At 44.2% G+C, this 15,548-nt stretch overlaps 1 protein-coding gene across 1 annotated transcript in view; it reads left to right on the forward strand.

The window, feature by feature from the left end:
- Nucleotides 1-9,170: 9,170 nt before the first annotated feature.
- LOC115189052 (extracellular matrix protein 2) overlaps nt 9,171-15,548 on the forward strand; it is a 46,697-nt gene continuing 40,319 nt past the window's right edge. Inside the window, exon 1 of the mRNA XM_029747858.1 lies at nt 9,171-10,178. Coding sequence (XP_029603718.1) covers nt 9,746-10,178 — 433 coding nt within the window. The 5' untranslated portion in view covers nt 9,171-9,745. The remainder of the gene's footprint in view (nt 10,179-15,548) is intronic.

Raw genomic sequence — 15,548 nt, forward strand, 5'->3', positions numbered from 1 at the left:
GCACTATTCCCTTTATAGTGCACTATTCCCCTTATAGTGCACCTATTCCTTTATAGTGCACCCTATTCCCTTATAGTGCACCCTATTCCCTTTATAGTGCACCCTATTCCCTTTATAGTGCACCCTATTCCCTTTATAGTGCACCCTATTCCCCTTATAGTGCACCCTATTCCCCTTATAGTGCACCCTATTCCCTTTATAGTGCACCCTATTCCCCTTATAGTGCACCCTATTCCCTTTATAGTGCACCCTATTCCCCTTATAGTGCACCCTATTCCCTTTATAGTGCACCCTATTCCCTTTATAGTGCACCCTATTCCCCTTATAGTGCACCCTATTCCCCTTATAGTGCACACTATTCCCTTTATAGTGCACCCTATTCCCCTTTATAGTGCACCTATTCCCTTTATAGTGCCCCTATTCCCCTTATAGTGCACCCTATTCCCTTTATAGTGCACCCTATTCCCCTTATAGTGCACCCTATTCCCTTTATAGTGCACCCTATTCCCTTTATAGTGCACCCTATTCCCTTTATAGTGCACCCTATTCCCCTTATAGTGCACCCTATTCCCTTTATAGTGCACCCTATTCCCTTTATAGTGCACCCTATTCCCTATATAGTGCACACTATTCCCTATATAGTGCACACTATTCCCTTTATAGTGCACCCTATTCCCTTATAGTGCACCCTATTCCCCTTATAGTGCACCCTATTCCCCTTATAGTGCACCCTATTCCCCTTATAGTGCACCCTATTCCCCTTATAGTGCACCCTATTCCCCTTATAGTGCACCCTATTCCCCTTATAGTGCACCCTATTCCCTTTACAGTGCACCCTATTCCCTTTACAGTGCACCCTATTCCCTTATAGTGCACCCTATTCCCTTATAGTGCACCCTATTCCCCTTATAGTGCACCCTATTCCCTTTACAGTGCACCCTATTCCCCTTATAGTGCACCCTATTCCCTTATAGTGCACCCTATTCCCCTTATAGTGCACCCTATCCCCTTATAGTGCACCCTATTCCCTTTACAGTGCACCCTATTCCCTTTATAGTGCACCCTATTCCCCTTATAGTGCACCCTATTCCCTTTACAGTGCACCCTATTCCCCTTATAGTGCACCCTATTCCCTTATAGTGCACCCTATTCCCCTTATAGTGCACCCTATTCCCCTTATAGTGCACCCTATTCCCCTTACAGTGCACCCTATTCCCTTTATAGTGCACCCTATTCCCTTTACAGTGCACCCTATTCCCCTTATAGTGCACCCTATTCCCTTATAGTGCACCCTATTCCCTTTATAGTGCACCCTATTCCCCTTATAGTGCACCTATTCCTTTATAGTGCACCCTATTCCCTATAGTGCACCCTATTCCCCTTATAGTGCACCCTATTCCCTTTATAGTGCACCCTATTCCCCTTATAGTGCACCCTATTCCCTTATAGTGCACCCTATTCCCCTTATAGTGCACCCTATTCCCTTTATAGTGCACCCTATTCCCCTTATAGTGGACTACTATTCCCTTTATAGTGGACTACTATTCCCTTTATAGTGGACTACTATTCCCTTTATAGTGGACTAATATTCCCTTTATAGTGGACTACTATTCCCTTTATAGTGGACTACTATTCCCTTTATAGTGGACTACTATTCCCTTTATAGTGCACCCTATTCCCCTATAGTGCACCCTATTCCCCTTATAGTGCACCCTATTCCCTTTATAGTGCACCCTATTCCCTTTATAGTGCACCCTATTCCCCTTATAGTGCACCCTATTCCCTTATAGTGCACCCTATTCCCTTATAGTGCACCCTATTCCCTTATAGTGCACCCTATTCCCCTTATAGTGCACACTATTCCCTTTATAGTGCACCCTATTCCCCTTATAGTGCACCCTATTCCCTTATAGTGCACCCTATTCCCTTATAGTGCACCCTATTCCCTTATAGTGCACCCTATTCCCCTTATAGTGCACACTATTCCCTTTATAGTGCACCCTATTCCCCTTATAGTGCACCCTATTCCCCTTATAGTGCACCCTATTCCCTTTATAGTGCACCCTATTCCCTTATAGTGCACCCTATTCCCCTTATAGTGCACACTATTCCCTTTATAGTGCACCCTATTCCCCTTATAGTGCACCCTATTCCCTTTATAGTGCACCCTATTCCCTTTATAGTGCACCCTATTCCCTTTATAGTGCACCCTATTCCCTATATAGTGCACACTATTCCCTATATAGTGCACACTATTCCCTTTATAGTGCACCCTATTCCCTTATAGTGCACCCTATTCCCCTTATAGTGCACCCTATTCCCCTTATAGTGCACCCTATTCCCTTATAGTGCACCCTATTCCCCTTATAGTGCACCCTATTCCCCTTATAGTGCACCCTATTCCCCTTATAGTGCACCCTATTCCCTTATAGTGCACCCTATTCCCTTTACAGTGCACCCTATTCCCCTTATAGTGCACCCTATCCCCTTATAGTGCACCCTATTCCCTTATAGTGCACCCTATTCCCCTTATAGTGCACCCTATTCCCTTTACAGTGCACCCTATTCCCCTTATAGTGCACCCTATTCCCTTTATAGTGCACCCTATTCCCCTTATAGTGCACCCTATTCCCCTTATAGTGCACCCTATTCCCTTTACAGTGCACCCTATTCCCTTTATAGTGCACCCTATTCCCCTTATAGTGCACCCTATTCCCTTTACAGTGCACCCTATTCCCCTTATAGTGCACCCTATTCCCTTTATAGTGCACCCTATTCCCCTTATAGTGCACCCTATTCCCCTTATAGTGCACCCTATTCCCCTTACAGTGCACCCTATTCCCTTTATAGTGCACCCTATTCCCCTTATAGTGCACCCTATTCCCTTTACAGTGCACCCTATTCCCTTTATAGTGCACCCTATTCCCCTTATAGTGCACCCTATTCCCTTTATAGTGCACCCTATTCCCCTTATAGTGCACCCTATTCCCTTTATAGTGCACCCTATTCCCCTTATAGTGCACCCTATTCCCTTTACAGTGCACCCTATTCCCCTTATAGTGCACCCTATTCCCTTTATAGTGCACCCTATTCCCTTATAGTGCACCCTATTCCCCTTATAGTGCACCCTATTCCCTTTACAGTGCACCCTATTCCCTTTATAGTGCACCCTATTCCCCTTATAGTGCACCCTATTCCCTTTACAGTGCACCCTATTCCCCTTATAGTGCACCCTATTCCCTTTATAGTGCACCCTATTCCCCTTATAGTGCACCCTATTCCCCTTATAGTGCACCCTATTCCCTTTATAGTGCACCCTATTCCCCTTATAGTGCACCCTATTCCCCTTATAGTGCACCCTATTCCCCTTACAGTGCACCCTATTCCCTTTATAGTGCACCCTATTCCCCTTATAGTGCACCCTATTCCCTTTACAGTGCACCCTATTCCCTTTATAGTGCACCCTATTCCCCTTATAGTGCACCCTATTCCCTTTATAGTGCACCCTATTCCCCTTATAGTGCACCTATTCCCTTATAGTGCACCCTATTCCCCTTATAGTGCACCCTATTCCCCTTATAGTGCACCCTATTCCCCTTATAGTGCACCCTATTCCCTTATAGTGCACCCTATTCCCCTTATAGTGCACCCTATTCCCTTTATAGTGCACCCTATTCCCCTTATAGTGCACCCTATTCCCCTTATAGTGCACCCTATTCCCTTTACAGTGCACCCTATTCCCTTTATAGTGCACCCTATTCCCTTATAGTGCACCCTATTCCCCTTATAGTGCACCCTATTCCCTTTACAGTGCACCCTATTCCCTTTACAGTGCACCCTATTCCCTTTATAGTGCACCCTATTCCCCTTATAGTGCACCCTATTCCCCTTATAGTGCACCCTATTCCCTTTATAGTGCACCCTATTCCCCTTATAGTGCACCCTATTCCCTTTATAGTGCACCCTATTCCCCTTATAGTGCACCCTATTCCCCTTATAGTGCACCCTATTCCCTTTATAGTGCACCCTATTCCCCTTATAGTGCACCCTATTCCCTTTATAGTGCACCCTATTCCCTTATAGTGCACCCTATTCCCTTTATAGTGCACCCTATTCCCCTTATAGTGCACCCTATTCCCCTTATAGTGCACCCTATTCCCCTTATAGTGCACCCTATTCCCTTTATAGTGCACCCTATTCCCTTATAGTGCACCCTATTCCCCTTACAGTGCACCCTATTCCCTTTATAGTGCACCCTATTCCCCTTATAGTGCACCCTATTCCCTTTATAGTGCACCCTATTCCCCTTATAGTGCACCCTATTCCCTTTATAGTGCACCCTATTCCCCTTATAGTGCACCCTATTCCCCTTATAGTGAACCCTATTCCCCTTACAGTGCACCCTATTCCCTTTATAGTGCACCCTATTCCCCTTATAGTGCACCCTATTCCCTTTATAGTGCACCTATTCCCCTTATAGTGCACCCTATTCCCCTTATAGTGCACCCTATTCCCCTTATAGTGCACCCTATTCCCCTTATAGTGCACCCTATTCCCTTTATAGTGCACCCTATTCCCCTTATAGTGCACCCTATTCCCTTTATAGTGCACCCTATTCCCCTTATAGTGCACCCTATTCCCCTTATAGTGCACCCTATTCCCCTTATAGTGCACCCTATTCCCCTTATAGTGCACCCTATTCCCTTTATAGTGCACCCTATTCCCCTTATAGTGCACCCTATTCCCCTTATAGTGCACCCTATTCCCCTTATAGTGCACCCTATTCCCCTTATAGTGCACCCTATTCCCTGTATAGTGCACCCTATTCCCTTTATAGTGCACCCTATTCCCTTTATAGTGCACCCTATTCCCTTTACAGTGCACCCTATTCCCTATATAGTGCACCCTATTCCCTTTATAGTGCACCCTATTCCCCTTATAGTGCACCCTATTCCCTTTATAGTGCACCCTATTCCCCTTATAGTGCACCCTATTCCCTATATAGTGCACCCTATTCCCTTTATAGTGCACCCTATTCCCCTTATAGTGCACCCTATTCCCCTTATAGTGCACCCTATTCCCTTTATAGTGCACCCTATTCCCTGTATAGTGCACCCTATTCCCTATATAGTGCACCCTATTCCCTTTATAGTGCACCCTATTCCCCTTATAGTGCACCCTATTCCCCTTATAGTGCACCCTATTCCCTTTATAGTGCACCCTATTCCCTTTATAGTGCACCCTATTCCCTTTATAGTGCACCCTATTCCCTTTATAGTGCACCCTATTCCCTTTATAGTGCACCCTATTCCCTTTATAGTGCACCCTATTCCCTTTATAGTGCACCCTATTCCCTTTATAGTGCACCCTATTCCCCTTATAGTGCACCCTATTCCCTTTATAGTGCACCCTATTCCCTTTATAGTGCACCCTATTCCCCTTATAGTGCACCCTATTCCCCTTATAGTGCACCCTATTCCCCTTATAGTGCACCCTATTCCCTTTATAGTGCACCCTATTCCCCTTATAGTGCACCCTATTCCCTTTATAGTGCACCCTATTCCCTTTATAGTGCACCCTATTCCCCTTAGTGCCCCCCTTATCGTGCACCCTATTCCCCTTATAGTGCCCCCTATTCCCCTTATAGTGCACCCTATTCCCCTTTATAGTGCACCCTATTCCCCTTATAGGCAACCCTATTCCCCTTATAGTGCACCCTATTCCCTTTATAGTGCACCCTATTTCCCCTATAGTGCCACCCTATTCCCCTTATAGTGCACCCTATTCCCTTTAATAGTGCACCCTATTCCCTTATAGTGCACCCTATTCCCCTTATAGTGCACCCTATTCCCTTTATAGTGCACCCTATTCCCTTTATAGTGCACCCTATTCCCTTTATAGTGCACCCTATTCCCCTTATAGTGCACCCTATTCCCTTTATAGTGCACCCTATTCCCCTTATAGTGCACACTATTCCCTTATAGTGCACCCTATTCCCCTTATAGTGCACCCTATTCCCTTATAGTGCACCCTATTCCCTTTATAGTGCACCCTATTCCCTTCACAAGCATTTTGCTACACCCACAATAACATCTGCTAAATATGTGGATGTGAGCAATACAATTTGATTTGATTTGATTTATAGTGCACCCTAAGGCCAGTACTACATAGAGCCATGACTACATGGAACATAGAGCCATGACTACATGGAACATAGAGCCATGACTACATGGAACATAGAGCCATGACTACATGGATCATAGAGCCATGACTACATGGATCATAGAGCCATGATCACATGGAGCATAGAGCCATGACTACATGGATCATAGAGCCATGACTACATGGATCATAGAGCCATGACTACATGGAACATAGAGCCATGACTACATGGATCATAGAGCCATGACTACATGGATCATAGAGCCATGACTACATGGAACATAGAGCCATGACTACATGGAACCTAGAGCCATGACTACATGGAACCTAGAGCCATGACTACATGGAACCTAGAGCCATGACTACATGATGAGACTAGCATGGATCATAGAGCCATGACTACATGGATCATAGAGCCATGACTACAAGGATCATAGAGCCATGACTACATGGAGCCATGACTACGTGGAACCTAGAGCCATGACTACGTGGAACCTAGAGCCATGACTACGTGGAACCTAGAGCCATGACTACGTGGAACATAGAGCCATGACTACGTGGAACATAGAGCCATGACTACGTGGAACCTAGAGCCATGACTACGTGGAACCTAGAGCCATGACTACGTGGAACCTAGAGCCATGACTACGTGGAACATAGAGCCATGACTACGTGGAACATAGAGCCATGACTACGTGGAACATAGAGCCATGACTACGTGGATCATAGAACCATGACTACGTGGAACATAGAGCCATGACTACGTGGATCATAGAGCCATGACTACATGGAGCCATGACTACGTGGAACATAGAGCCATGACTACGTGGATCATAGAGCCATGACTACGTGGATCATAGAGCCATGACTACATGGATCATAGAGCCATGACTACATGGATCATAGAGCCATGACTACATGGATCATAGAGCCATGACTACATGGAACCTAGAGCCATGACTACATGGATCATAGAGCTATGACTACATGGAACATAGAGCCATGACTACATGGATCATAGAGCCATGACTACATGGATCATAGAGCCATGACTACATGGATCATAGAGCCATGACTACATGGATCATAGAGCCATGACTACATGGATCATAGAGCCATGACTACATGGATCATAGAGCCATGACTACATGGATCATAGAGCACAGGAACTAATGGAGATCCTTAATAAACCCCAGGAAGAGTAGCTGCTGCCTTGACAGGAACTAATGAGGATCCATAATAAACCCCAGGAAGAGTAGCTGCTGCCTTGACAGGAACTAATGGGGATCCATAATAAACCCCAGGAAGAGTAGCTGTTGCCTTGGAAGGAACTAATGAGGATCCATAATAAACCCCAGGAAGAGTAGCTGCTGCCTTGGAAGGAACTAATGGAGATCCTTAATAAATCCCAGGAAGAGTAGCTGCTGCCTTGGCAGGAACTAATGGGGATCCATAATAAACCCCAGGAAGAGTAGCTGCTGCCTTGGCAGGAACTAATGGGGATCCATAATAAACCCCAGGAAGAGTAGCTGCTGCCTTGACAGGAACTAATGAGGATCCATAATAAACCCCAGGAAGAGTAGCTGCTGCCTTGGAAGGAACTAATGGAGATCCTTAATAAATCCCAGGAAGAGTAGCCAGTAGGAAAAAGTTGAGATATTACAGAATCTGTTTACAATATAAACTAGGTTCCTACCGGTCTGTCTGGAGGAAATAAAGACCAATCCCAAACAGGTCTGATTCTCCTCTGCCTTAAAGACCAATCCCAAACAGGTCTGATTCTCCTCTGCCTAAAGACCAATCCTAAACAGGCCTGATTCTCCTCTGCCTTAAAGACCAATCCTAAACAGGTCTGACTCTCCTCTGCCTAAAGACCAATCCTAAACAGGTCTGATTCTCCTCTGCCTAAAGACCAATCCTAAACAGGTCTGACTCTCCTCTGCCTTAAAGACCAATCCTAAACAGGTCTGACTCTCCTCTGCCTAAAGACCAATCCTAAACAGGTCTGACTCTCCTCTGCCTAAAGACCAATCCTAAACAGGTCTGACTCTCCTCTGCCTAAAGACCAATCCTAAACAGGTCTGACTCTCCTCTGCCTTAAAGACCAATCCTAAACAGGTCTGACTCTCCTCTGCCTAAAGACCAATCCTAAACAGGTCTGATTCTCCTCTGCCTTAAAGTTATTTGTGTTTAGCCTTTTTTCTGAATAAGTTCTGTCTAAAAAGCACGTGAATCAGCTGAACCCATACTGTACACTGCTTGTTCAAGAAATACTGTTTCATATAGCAGATGTTTTCAAAATATCCTGTATTCACAGCTGTTGTCTAGGTGACAGGATGGATGTAGATCCTGTATTAACAGCTGTTGTCTAGGTGACAGGATGGATGTAGATCCTGTATTAACAGCTGTTGTCTAGGTGACGGGATGGATGTAGATCCTGTATTAACAGCTGTTGTCTAGGTGACGGGATGGATGTAGATCCTGTATTAACAGCTGTTGTCTAGGTGACGGGATGGATGTAGATCCTGTATTAACAGCTGTTGTCTAGGTGACAGGATGGATTGTAGATCCTGTATTAACAGCTGTTGTCTAGGTGACGGGATGGATGTAGATCCTGTATTAACAGCTGTTGTCTAGGTGACGGGATGGATGTAGATCCTGTATTAACAGCTGTTGTCTAGGTGACGGGATGGATGTAGATCCTGTATTAACAGCTGTTGTCTAGGTGACGGGATGGATGTTAGATCCTGTATTAACAGCGTTGTCTAGGTGACGGGATGGATGTAGATCCTGTATTAACAGCTGTTGTCTAGGTGACGGGATGGATGTAGATCCTGTATTAACAGCTGTTGTCCTAGGTGACGGGGATGGATGTAGATCCGGTATAACAGCTGTTGTCTAGGTGGACGGGATGGATTGTAGATCCTGTATTACAGCTGTTTGTCTAGCGTGACGGGATGGAGTAGATCCTGTATTACAGCTGTTGTTAGGTTGACGGGATGGATGTAGATCCTGTATTAACAGCTGTTGTCTAGGTGACGGGATGGATGTAGATCCTGTATTAACAGCTGTTGTCTAGGTGACGGGATGGATGTAGATCCTGTATTAACAGCTGTTGTCTAGGTGAACCTGCCCATCGTCTTTGTCAATCAACACACTTAACACATTGAGTCTAAATCCTAAATGTGCTGCATCACATATTTAAAGGGTCTCTTCACAAAGCTCTGAAAGGTAAGCATTACAGAATTACAGCCCTGGTGACAGAGAGAGAGGTTTGTGCCTGGCCTAATCTGTCTACTGTCTGTCTCGGACTATAGACCAGAGGCTTGTTATTATTACCCTACAACATGTAGAAACTACATATTATGGCCGTATCCTACATAGCACCCTATTCCCATTATAGTGCACTACTTTTGACCAGGGCCCTGCTACATGTTATATAGAGACCCAGGTCAAAAGTAGTGCACTATATAGGGTGCCATTTTGGACGTAGTGTCTCACGGCTCTCTATATCAAGGGCTTTACCAGCATCTAAAGCCCTCTTTGTCTTGTTCCAGTTTAACACACAGACTCTTGTTCTGCTATGGAGCGCTGGGTTCTCCTCTCGCTGTCTCTCCTGGCCTATCTGTATCTGGAGGCCCAGGCCCAGGACCAAAGAGGGCTGGCTGGCCAGGGCAATGGGAGGAGGAGAGGGCCAGGGAGCGCAGAGCACAACCAGCCCCAGGGAGTAGGACTAGGACGGGGAAAGAGGAGGAAGGCAGGAGGGAGAGCCAGGGGGAACAAGGACAATCAGAGATCAAAACACCCCCTGGATCTGACGAGGCTGGGGAGTCTTCCAGCCAACGCAGGAGGAGACGGAGGGTCGAGGCTGGGGAGTCTTCCACCCAACGCAGGAGGAGACGGAGGGTCGAGGCTGGGGAGTCTTCCACCCAACGCAGGAGGAGACGGAGGGTCTCTTTTCATTGAGTCGTACAAGAGTGTTGACGAGAGACCGTCAAACTACAATGTCATCCCAGGTTAGTCCACCACCACGCCTCTCTCTCTCTCTCTCTCTCTCTCTCTCTCTCTCTCAATCTCTCTCTATCTCAATCTCTCTCTCTCTCAATCTCTCTCTCTCTCTCTCTCTCAATCTCTCTCTCTCTCCCTCTCAATCTCTCTCTCTCTCTCTCCCTCTCAATCTCTCTCTATCTCTCTCTCCCTCCCTCCCTCCCTCCATTGCTGTCTCTCCCCTCTCTGCTGTACCAGATGTTTGTTGATGTTACGCACACAGACTTACGCTCAAGAGAACAATGTACTGTACTAGCTCAGTAGAGAATGTCTTCAACAACAGAGAACAATGTACTGTACTAGCTCAGTAGAGAATGTCTTCAACAACAGAGAACAATGTACTGTACTAGCTCAGTAGAGAATGTCTTCAACAACAGAGAACAATGTACTGTACTAGCTCAGTAGAGAATGTCTTCAACAACAGAGAACAATGTACTGTACTAGCTCAGTAGAGAATGTCTTCAACAACAGAGAACAATGTACTGTACTAGCTCAGTAGAGAATGTCTTCAACAACAGAGAACAATGTACTGTACTAGCTCAGTAGAGAATGTCTTCAACAACAGAGAACAATGTACTGTACTAGCTCAGTAGAGAATGTCTTCAACAACAGAGAACAATGTACTGTACTAGCTCAGTAGAGAATGTCTTCAACAACAGAGAACAATGTACTGTACTAGCTCAGTAGAGAATGTCTTCAACAACAGAGAACAATGTACTGTACTAGCTCAGTAGAGAATGTCTTCAACAACAGAGAACAATGTACTGTACTAGCTCAGTAGAGAATGTCTTCAACAACAGAGAACAATGTACTGTACTAGCTCAGTAGAGAATGTCTTCAACAACAGAGAACAATGTACTGTACTAGCTCAGTAGAGAACGTCTTCAACAACAGAGAACAATGTACTGTACTAGCTCAGTAGAGAATGTCTTCAACAACAGAGAACAATGTACTGTACTAGCTCAGTAGAGAATGTCTTCAACAACAGAGAACAATGTACTGTACTAGCTCAGTAGAGAACGTCTTCAACAACAGAGAACAATGTACTGTACTAGCTCAGTAGAGAATGTCTTCAACAACAGAGAACAATGTACTGTACTAGCTCAGTAGAGAATGCATCACGTTCTTCTCAGGCAGTAGGAAGCTCCCTCATCCATGAATATGCAGATGATACAGTCTTATACTCAGCTGGCCCCTCCCCAGATTTTGTGTTAAACGCTCTACAACAAAGCTTTCTTAGTGTCCAACAAGCTTTCTCTGCCCTTAACCTTGTTCTGAACAGCTCATAAAACAAAGGTCATGTGGTTTGGTAAGAAGAATGCCCCTCTCCCCACAGGTGTGATTACTACCTCTGAGGGTTTAGAGCTTGTGGTAGTCACCTCATACAAGTACTTGGGAGTATGGCTAGACGGTACACTGTCTTTCTCTCAGCACATATCAAAGCTGCAGGCTAAAGTTAAATCTAGACTTGGTTTCCTCTATCGTAAATCGCTCCTCTTTCACCCCAGCTGCAAAACTAACCTTTTTTGCACTATTGGTTGGAGCCTGTAAGTAAGCATTTCACTGTGAGGTCTACTACACCTGTTGTATTCAGCATTTCACTGTAAGGTCTACTACACCTGTTGTATTCAGCATTTCACTGTGAGGTCTACTACACCTGTTGTATTCAGCATTTCACTGTAAGGTCTACTACAACCTGTTGTATTCAGCATTTCACTGTGAGGTCTACTACACCTGTTGTATTCAGCATTTCACTGTAAGGTCTACTACACCTGTTGTATTCAGCATTTCACTGTGAGGTCTACTACACCTGTTGTATTCAGCATTTCACTGTGAGGTCTACTACACCTGTTGTATTCAGCATTTCACTGTAAGGTCTACTACACCTGTTGTATTCAGCATTTCACTGTGAGGTCTACTACACCTGTTGTATTCAGCATTTCACTGTGAGGTCTACTACACCTGTTGTATTCAGCATTTCACTGTGAGGTCTACTACACCTGTTGTATTCAGCATTTCACTGTAAGGTCTACTACACCTGTTGTATTCAGCATTTCACTGTAAGGTCTACTACACCTGTTGTATTCAGCATTTCACTGTAAGGTCTACTACACCTGTTGTATTCAGCATTTCACTGTAAGGTCTACTACACCTGTTGTATTCAGCATTTCACTGTGAGGTCTACTACACCTGTTGTATTCAGCATTTCACTGTGAGGTCTACTACACCTGTTGTATTCAGCATTACACTGTGAGGTCTACTACACCTGTTGTATTCAGCATTTCACTGTGAGGTCTACTACACCTGTTGTATTCAGCATTTCACTGTGAGGTCTACTACACCTGTTGTATTCAGCATTTCACTGTGAGGTCTACTACACCTGTTGTATTCAGCATTACACTGTGAGATCTACTACACCTGTTGTATTCAGCATTTCACTGTGAGGTCTACTACACCTGTTGTATTCAGCATTACACTGTAAGGTCTACTACACCTGTTGTATTCAGCATTACACTGTGAGATCTACTACACCTGTTGTATTCAGCATTTCACTGTGAGGTCTACTACACCTGTTGTATTCAGCATTACACTGTAAGGTCTACTACACCTGTTGTATTCAGCATTTCACTGTGAGGCTACTACAACCTGTTGTATTCAGCATTCACTGTGAGGTCTACTACACCTGTTGTATTCAGCATTTCACTGTGAGGTCTACTACACCTGTTGTATTCAGCATTTCACTGTAAGGTCTACTACACCTGTTGTATTCAGCATTTCACTGTGAGGTCTACTACACCTGTTGTATTCAGCATTTCACTGTGAGGTCTACTACACCTGTTGTATTCAGCATTACACTGTAAGGTCTACTACACCTGTTGTATTCAGCATTTCACTGTGAGGTCTACTACACCTGTTGTATTCAGCATTTCACTGTGAGGTCTACTACACCTGTTGTATTCAGCATTTCACTGTAAGGTCTACTACACCTGTTGTATTCAGCATTTCACTGTGAGGTCTACTACACCTGTTGTATTCAGTATTTCACTGTGAGGTCTACTACACCTGTTGTATTCAGCATTTCACTGTAAGGTCTACTACACCTGTTGAATTCAGCATTTCACTGTGAGGTCTACTACACCTGTTGTATTCAGTATTTCACTGTGAGGTCTACTACACCTGTTGTATTCAGCATTTCACTGTAAGGTCTACTACACCTGTTGTATTCAGCATTTCACTGTAAGGTCTACACCTGTTGTATTCAGCATTTCACTGTGAGGTCTACACCTGTTGTATTCAGCATTTCACTGTGAGGTCTACTACACCTGTTGTATTCAGTATTTCACTGTGAGGTCTACTACACCTGTTGTATTCAGTATTTCACTGTGAGGTCTACTACACCTGTTGTATTCAGTATTTCACTGTGAGGTCTACTACACCTGTTGTATTCAGCATTTCACTGTAAGGTCTACTACACCTGTTGTATTCAGCATTTCACTGTGAGGTCTACTACACCTGTTGTATTCAGCATTTCACTGTAAGGTCTACTACACCTGTTGTATTCAGCATTTCACTGTGAGGTCTACTACACCTGTTGTATTCAGCATTTCACTGTAAGGTCTACTACACCTGTTGTATTCAGCATTTCACTGTAAGGTCTACTACACCTGTTGTATTCAGCATTTCACTGTGAGGTCTACTACACCTGTTGTATTCAGCATTTCACTGTGAGGTCTACTACACCTGTTGTATTCAGTATTTCACTGTGAGGTCTACTACACCTGTTGTATTCAGCATTTCACTGTAAGGTCTACTACACCTGTTGTATTCAGCATTTCACTGTGAGGTCTACTACACCTGTTGTATTCAGCATTTCACTGTGAGGTCTACTACACCTGTTGTATTCAGCATTTCACTGTGAGGTCTACACCTGTTGTATTCAGCATTTCACTGTGAGGTCTACTACACCTGTTGTATTCAGCATTTCACTGTAAGGTCTACTACACCTGTTGTATTCAGCATTTCACTGTAAGGTCTACTACACCTGTTGTATTCAGCATTTCACTGTGAGGTCTACTACACCTGTTGTATTCAGCATTTCACTGTGAGGTCTACTACACCTGGTGTATTCAGCATTTCACTGTAAGGTCTACTACACCTGTTGTATTCAGCATTTCACTGTGAGGTCTACTACACCTGTTGTATTCAGCATTTCACTGTAAGGTCTACTACACCTGTTGTATTCAGCATTTCACTGTGAGGTCTACTACACCTGTTGTATTCAGCATTTCACTGTAAGGTCTACTACACCTGTTGTATTCAGCATTTCACTGTAAGGTCTACTACACCTGTTGTATTCAGCATTTCACTGTGAGGTCTACTACACCTGTTGTATTCAGCATTTCACTGTGAGGTCTACTACACCTGTTGTATTCAGCATTTCACTGTGAGGTCTACTACACCTGTTGTATTCAGCATTTCACTGTGAGGTCTACACCTGTTGTATTCAGCATTTCACTGTAAGGTCTACTACACCTGTTGTATTCAGCATTCACTGTGAGGTCTACTACACCTGTTGTATTCAGCATTTCACTGTGAGGTCTACTACACCTGTTGTATTCAGCATTTCACTGTAAGGTCTACTACACCTGTTGTATTCAGCATTTCACTGTGAGGTCTACTACACCTGTTGTATTCAGCATTCACTGTAAGGTCTACTACACCTGTTGTATTCAGCATTTCACTGTAAGATCTACACCTGTTGTATTCAGCATTTCACTGTGAGGTCTACTACACCTGTTGTATTCAGCATTTCACTGTGAGGTCTACTACACTTGTTGTATTCAGCATTTCACTGTGAGGTCTACTATACCTGTTGTATTCAGCATTTCACTGTGAGGTCTACTACACCTGTTGTATTCAGCATTTCACTGTAAGGTCTACTACACCTGTTGTATTCAGCATTTCACTGTGAGGTCTACTACACCTGTTGTATTCAGCATTCACTGTAAGGTCTACTACACCTGTTGTATTCAGCATTTCACTGTGAGGTCTACTAACCTGTTGATTCCAGCATTTCACTGTGAGGTCTACTACACCTGTTGTATTCAGCATTTCACTGTAAGGTCTACTACACCGTTGTATTCAGCATTTCACTGTGAGGTCTACTACACCGTTGTATTAAGCATTTCACTGTGAGGTCTACTACACCTGTGTATTCAGCATTTCATGTAAGATCTACTACACCTGTTGTATTCAGCATTTCACTGTGAGGTCTACTAAACCTGTTGTATTCAGCATTTCACTGTGAGTCTACTACACCTGTTGTATTCAGTATTTCA

Source organism: Salmo trutta, unplaced genomic scaffold (assembly GCF_901001165.1).
Source record: "Salmo trutta unplaced genomic scaffold, fSalTru1.1, whole genome shotgun sequence".
In the NCBI taxonomy this organism is placed as follows: Eukaryota; Metazoa; Chordata; class Actinopteri; order Salmoniformes; family Salmonidae; genus Salmo; species Salmo trutta.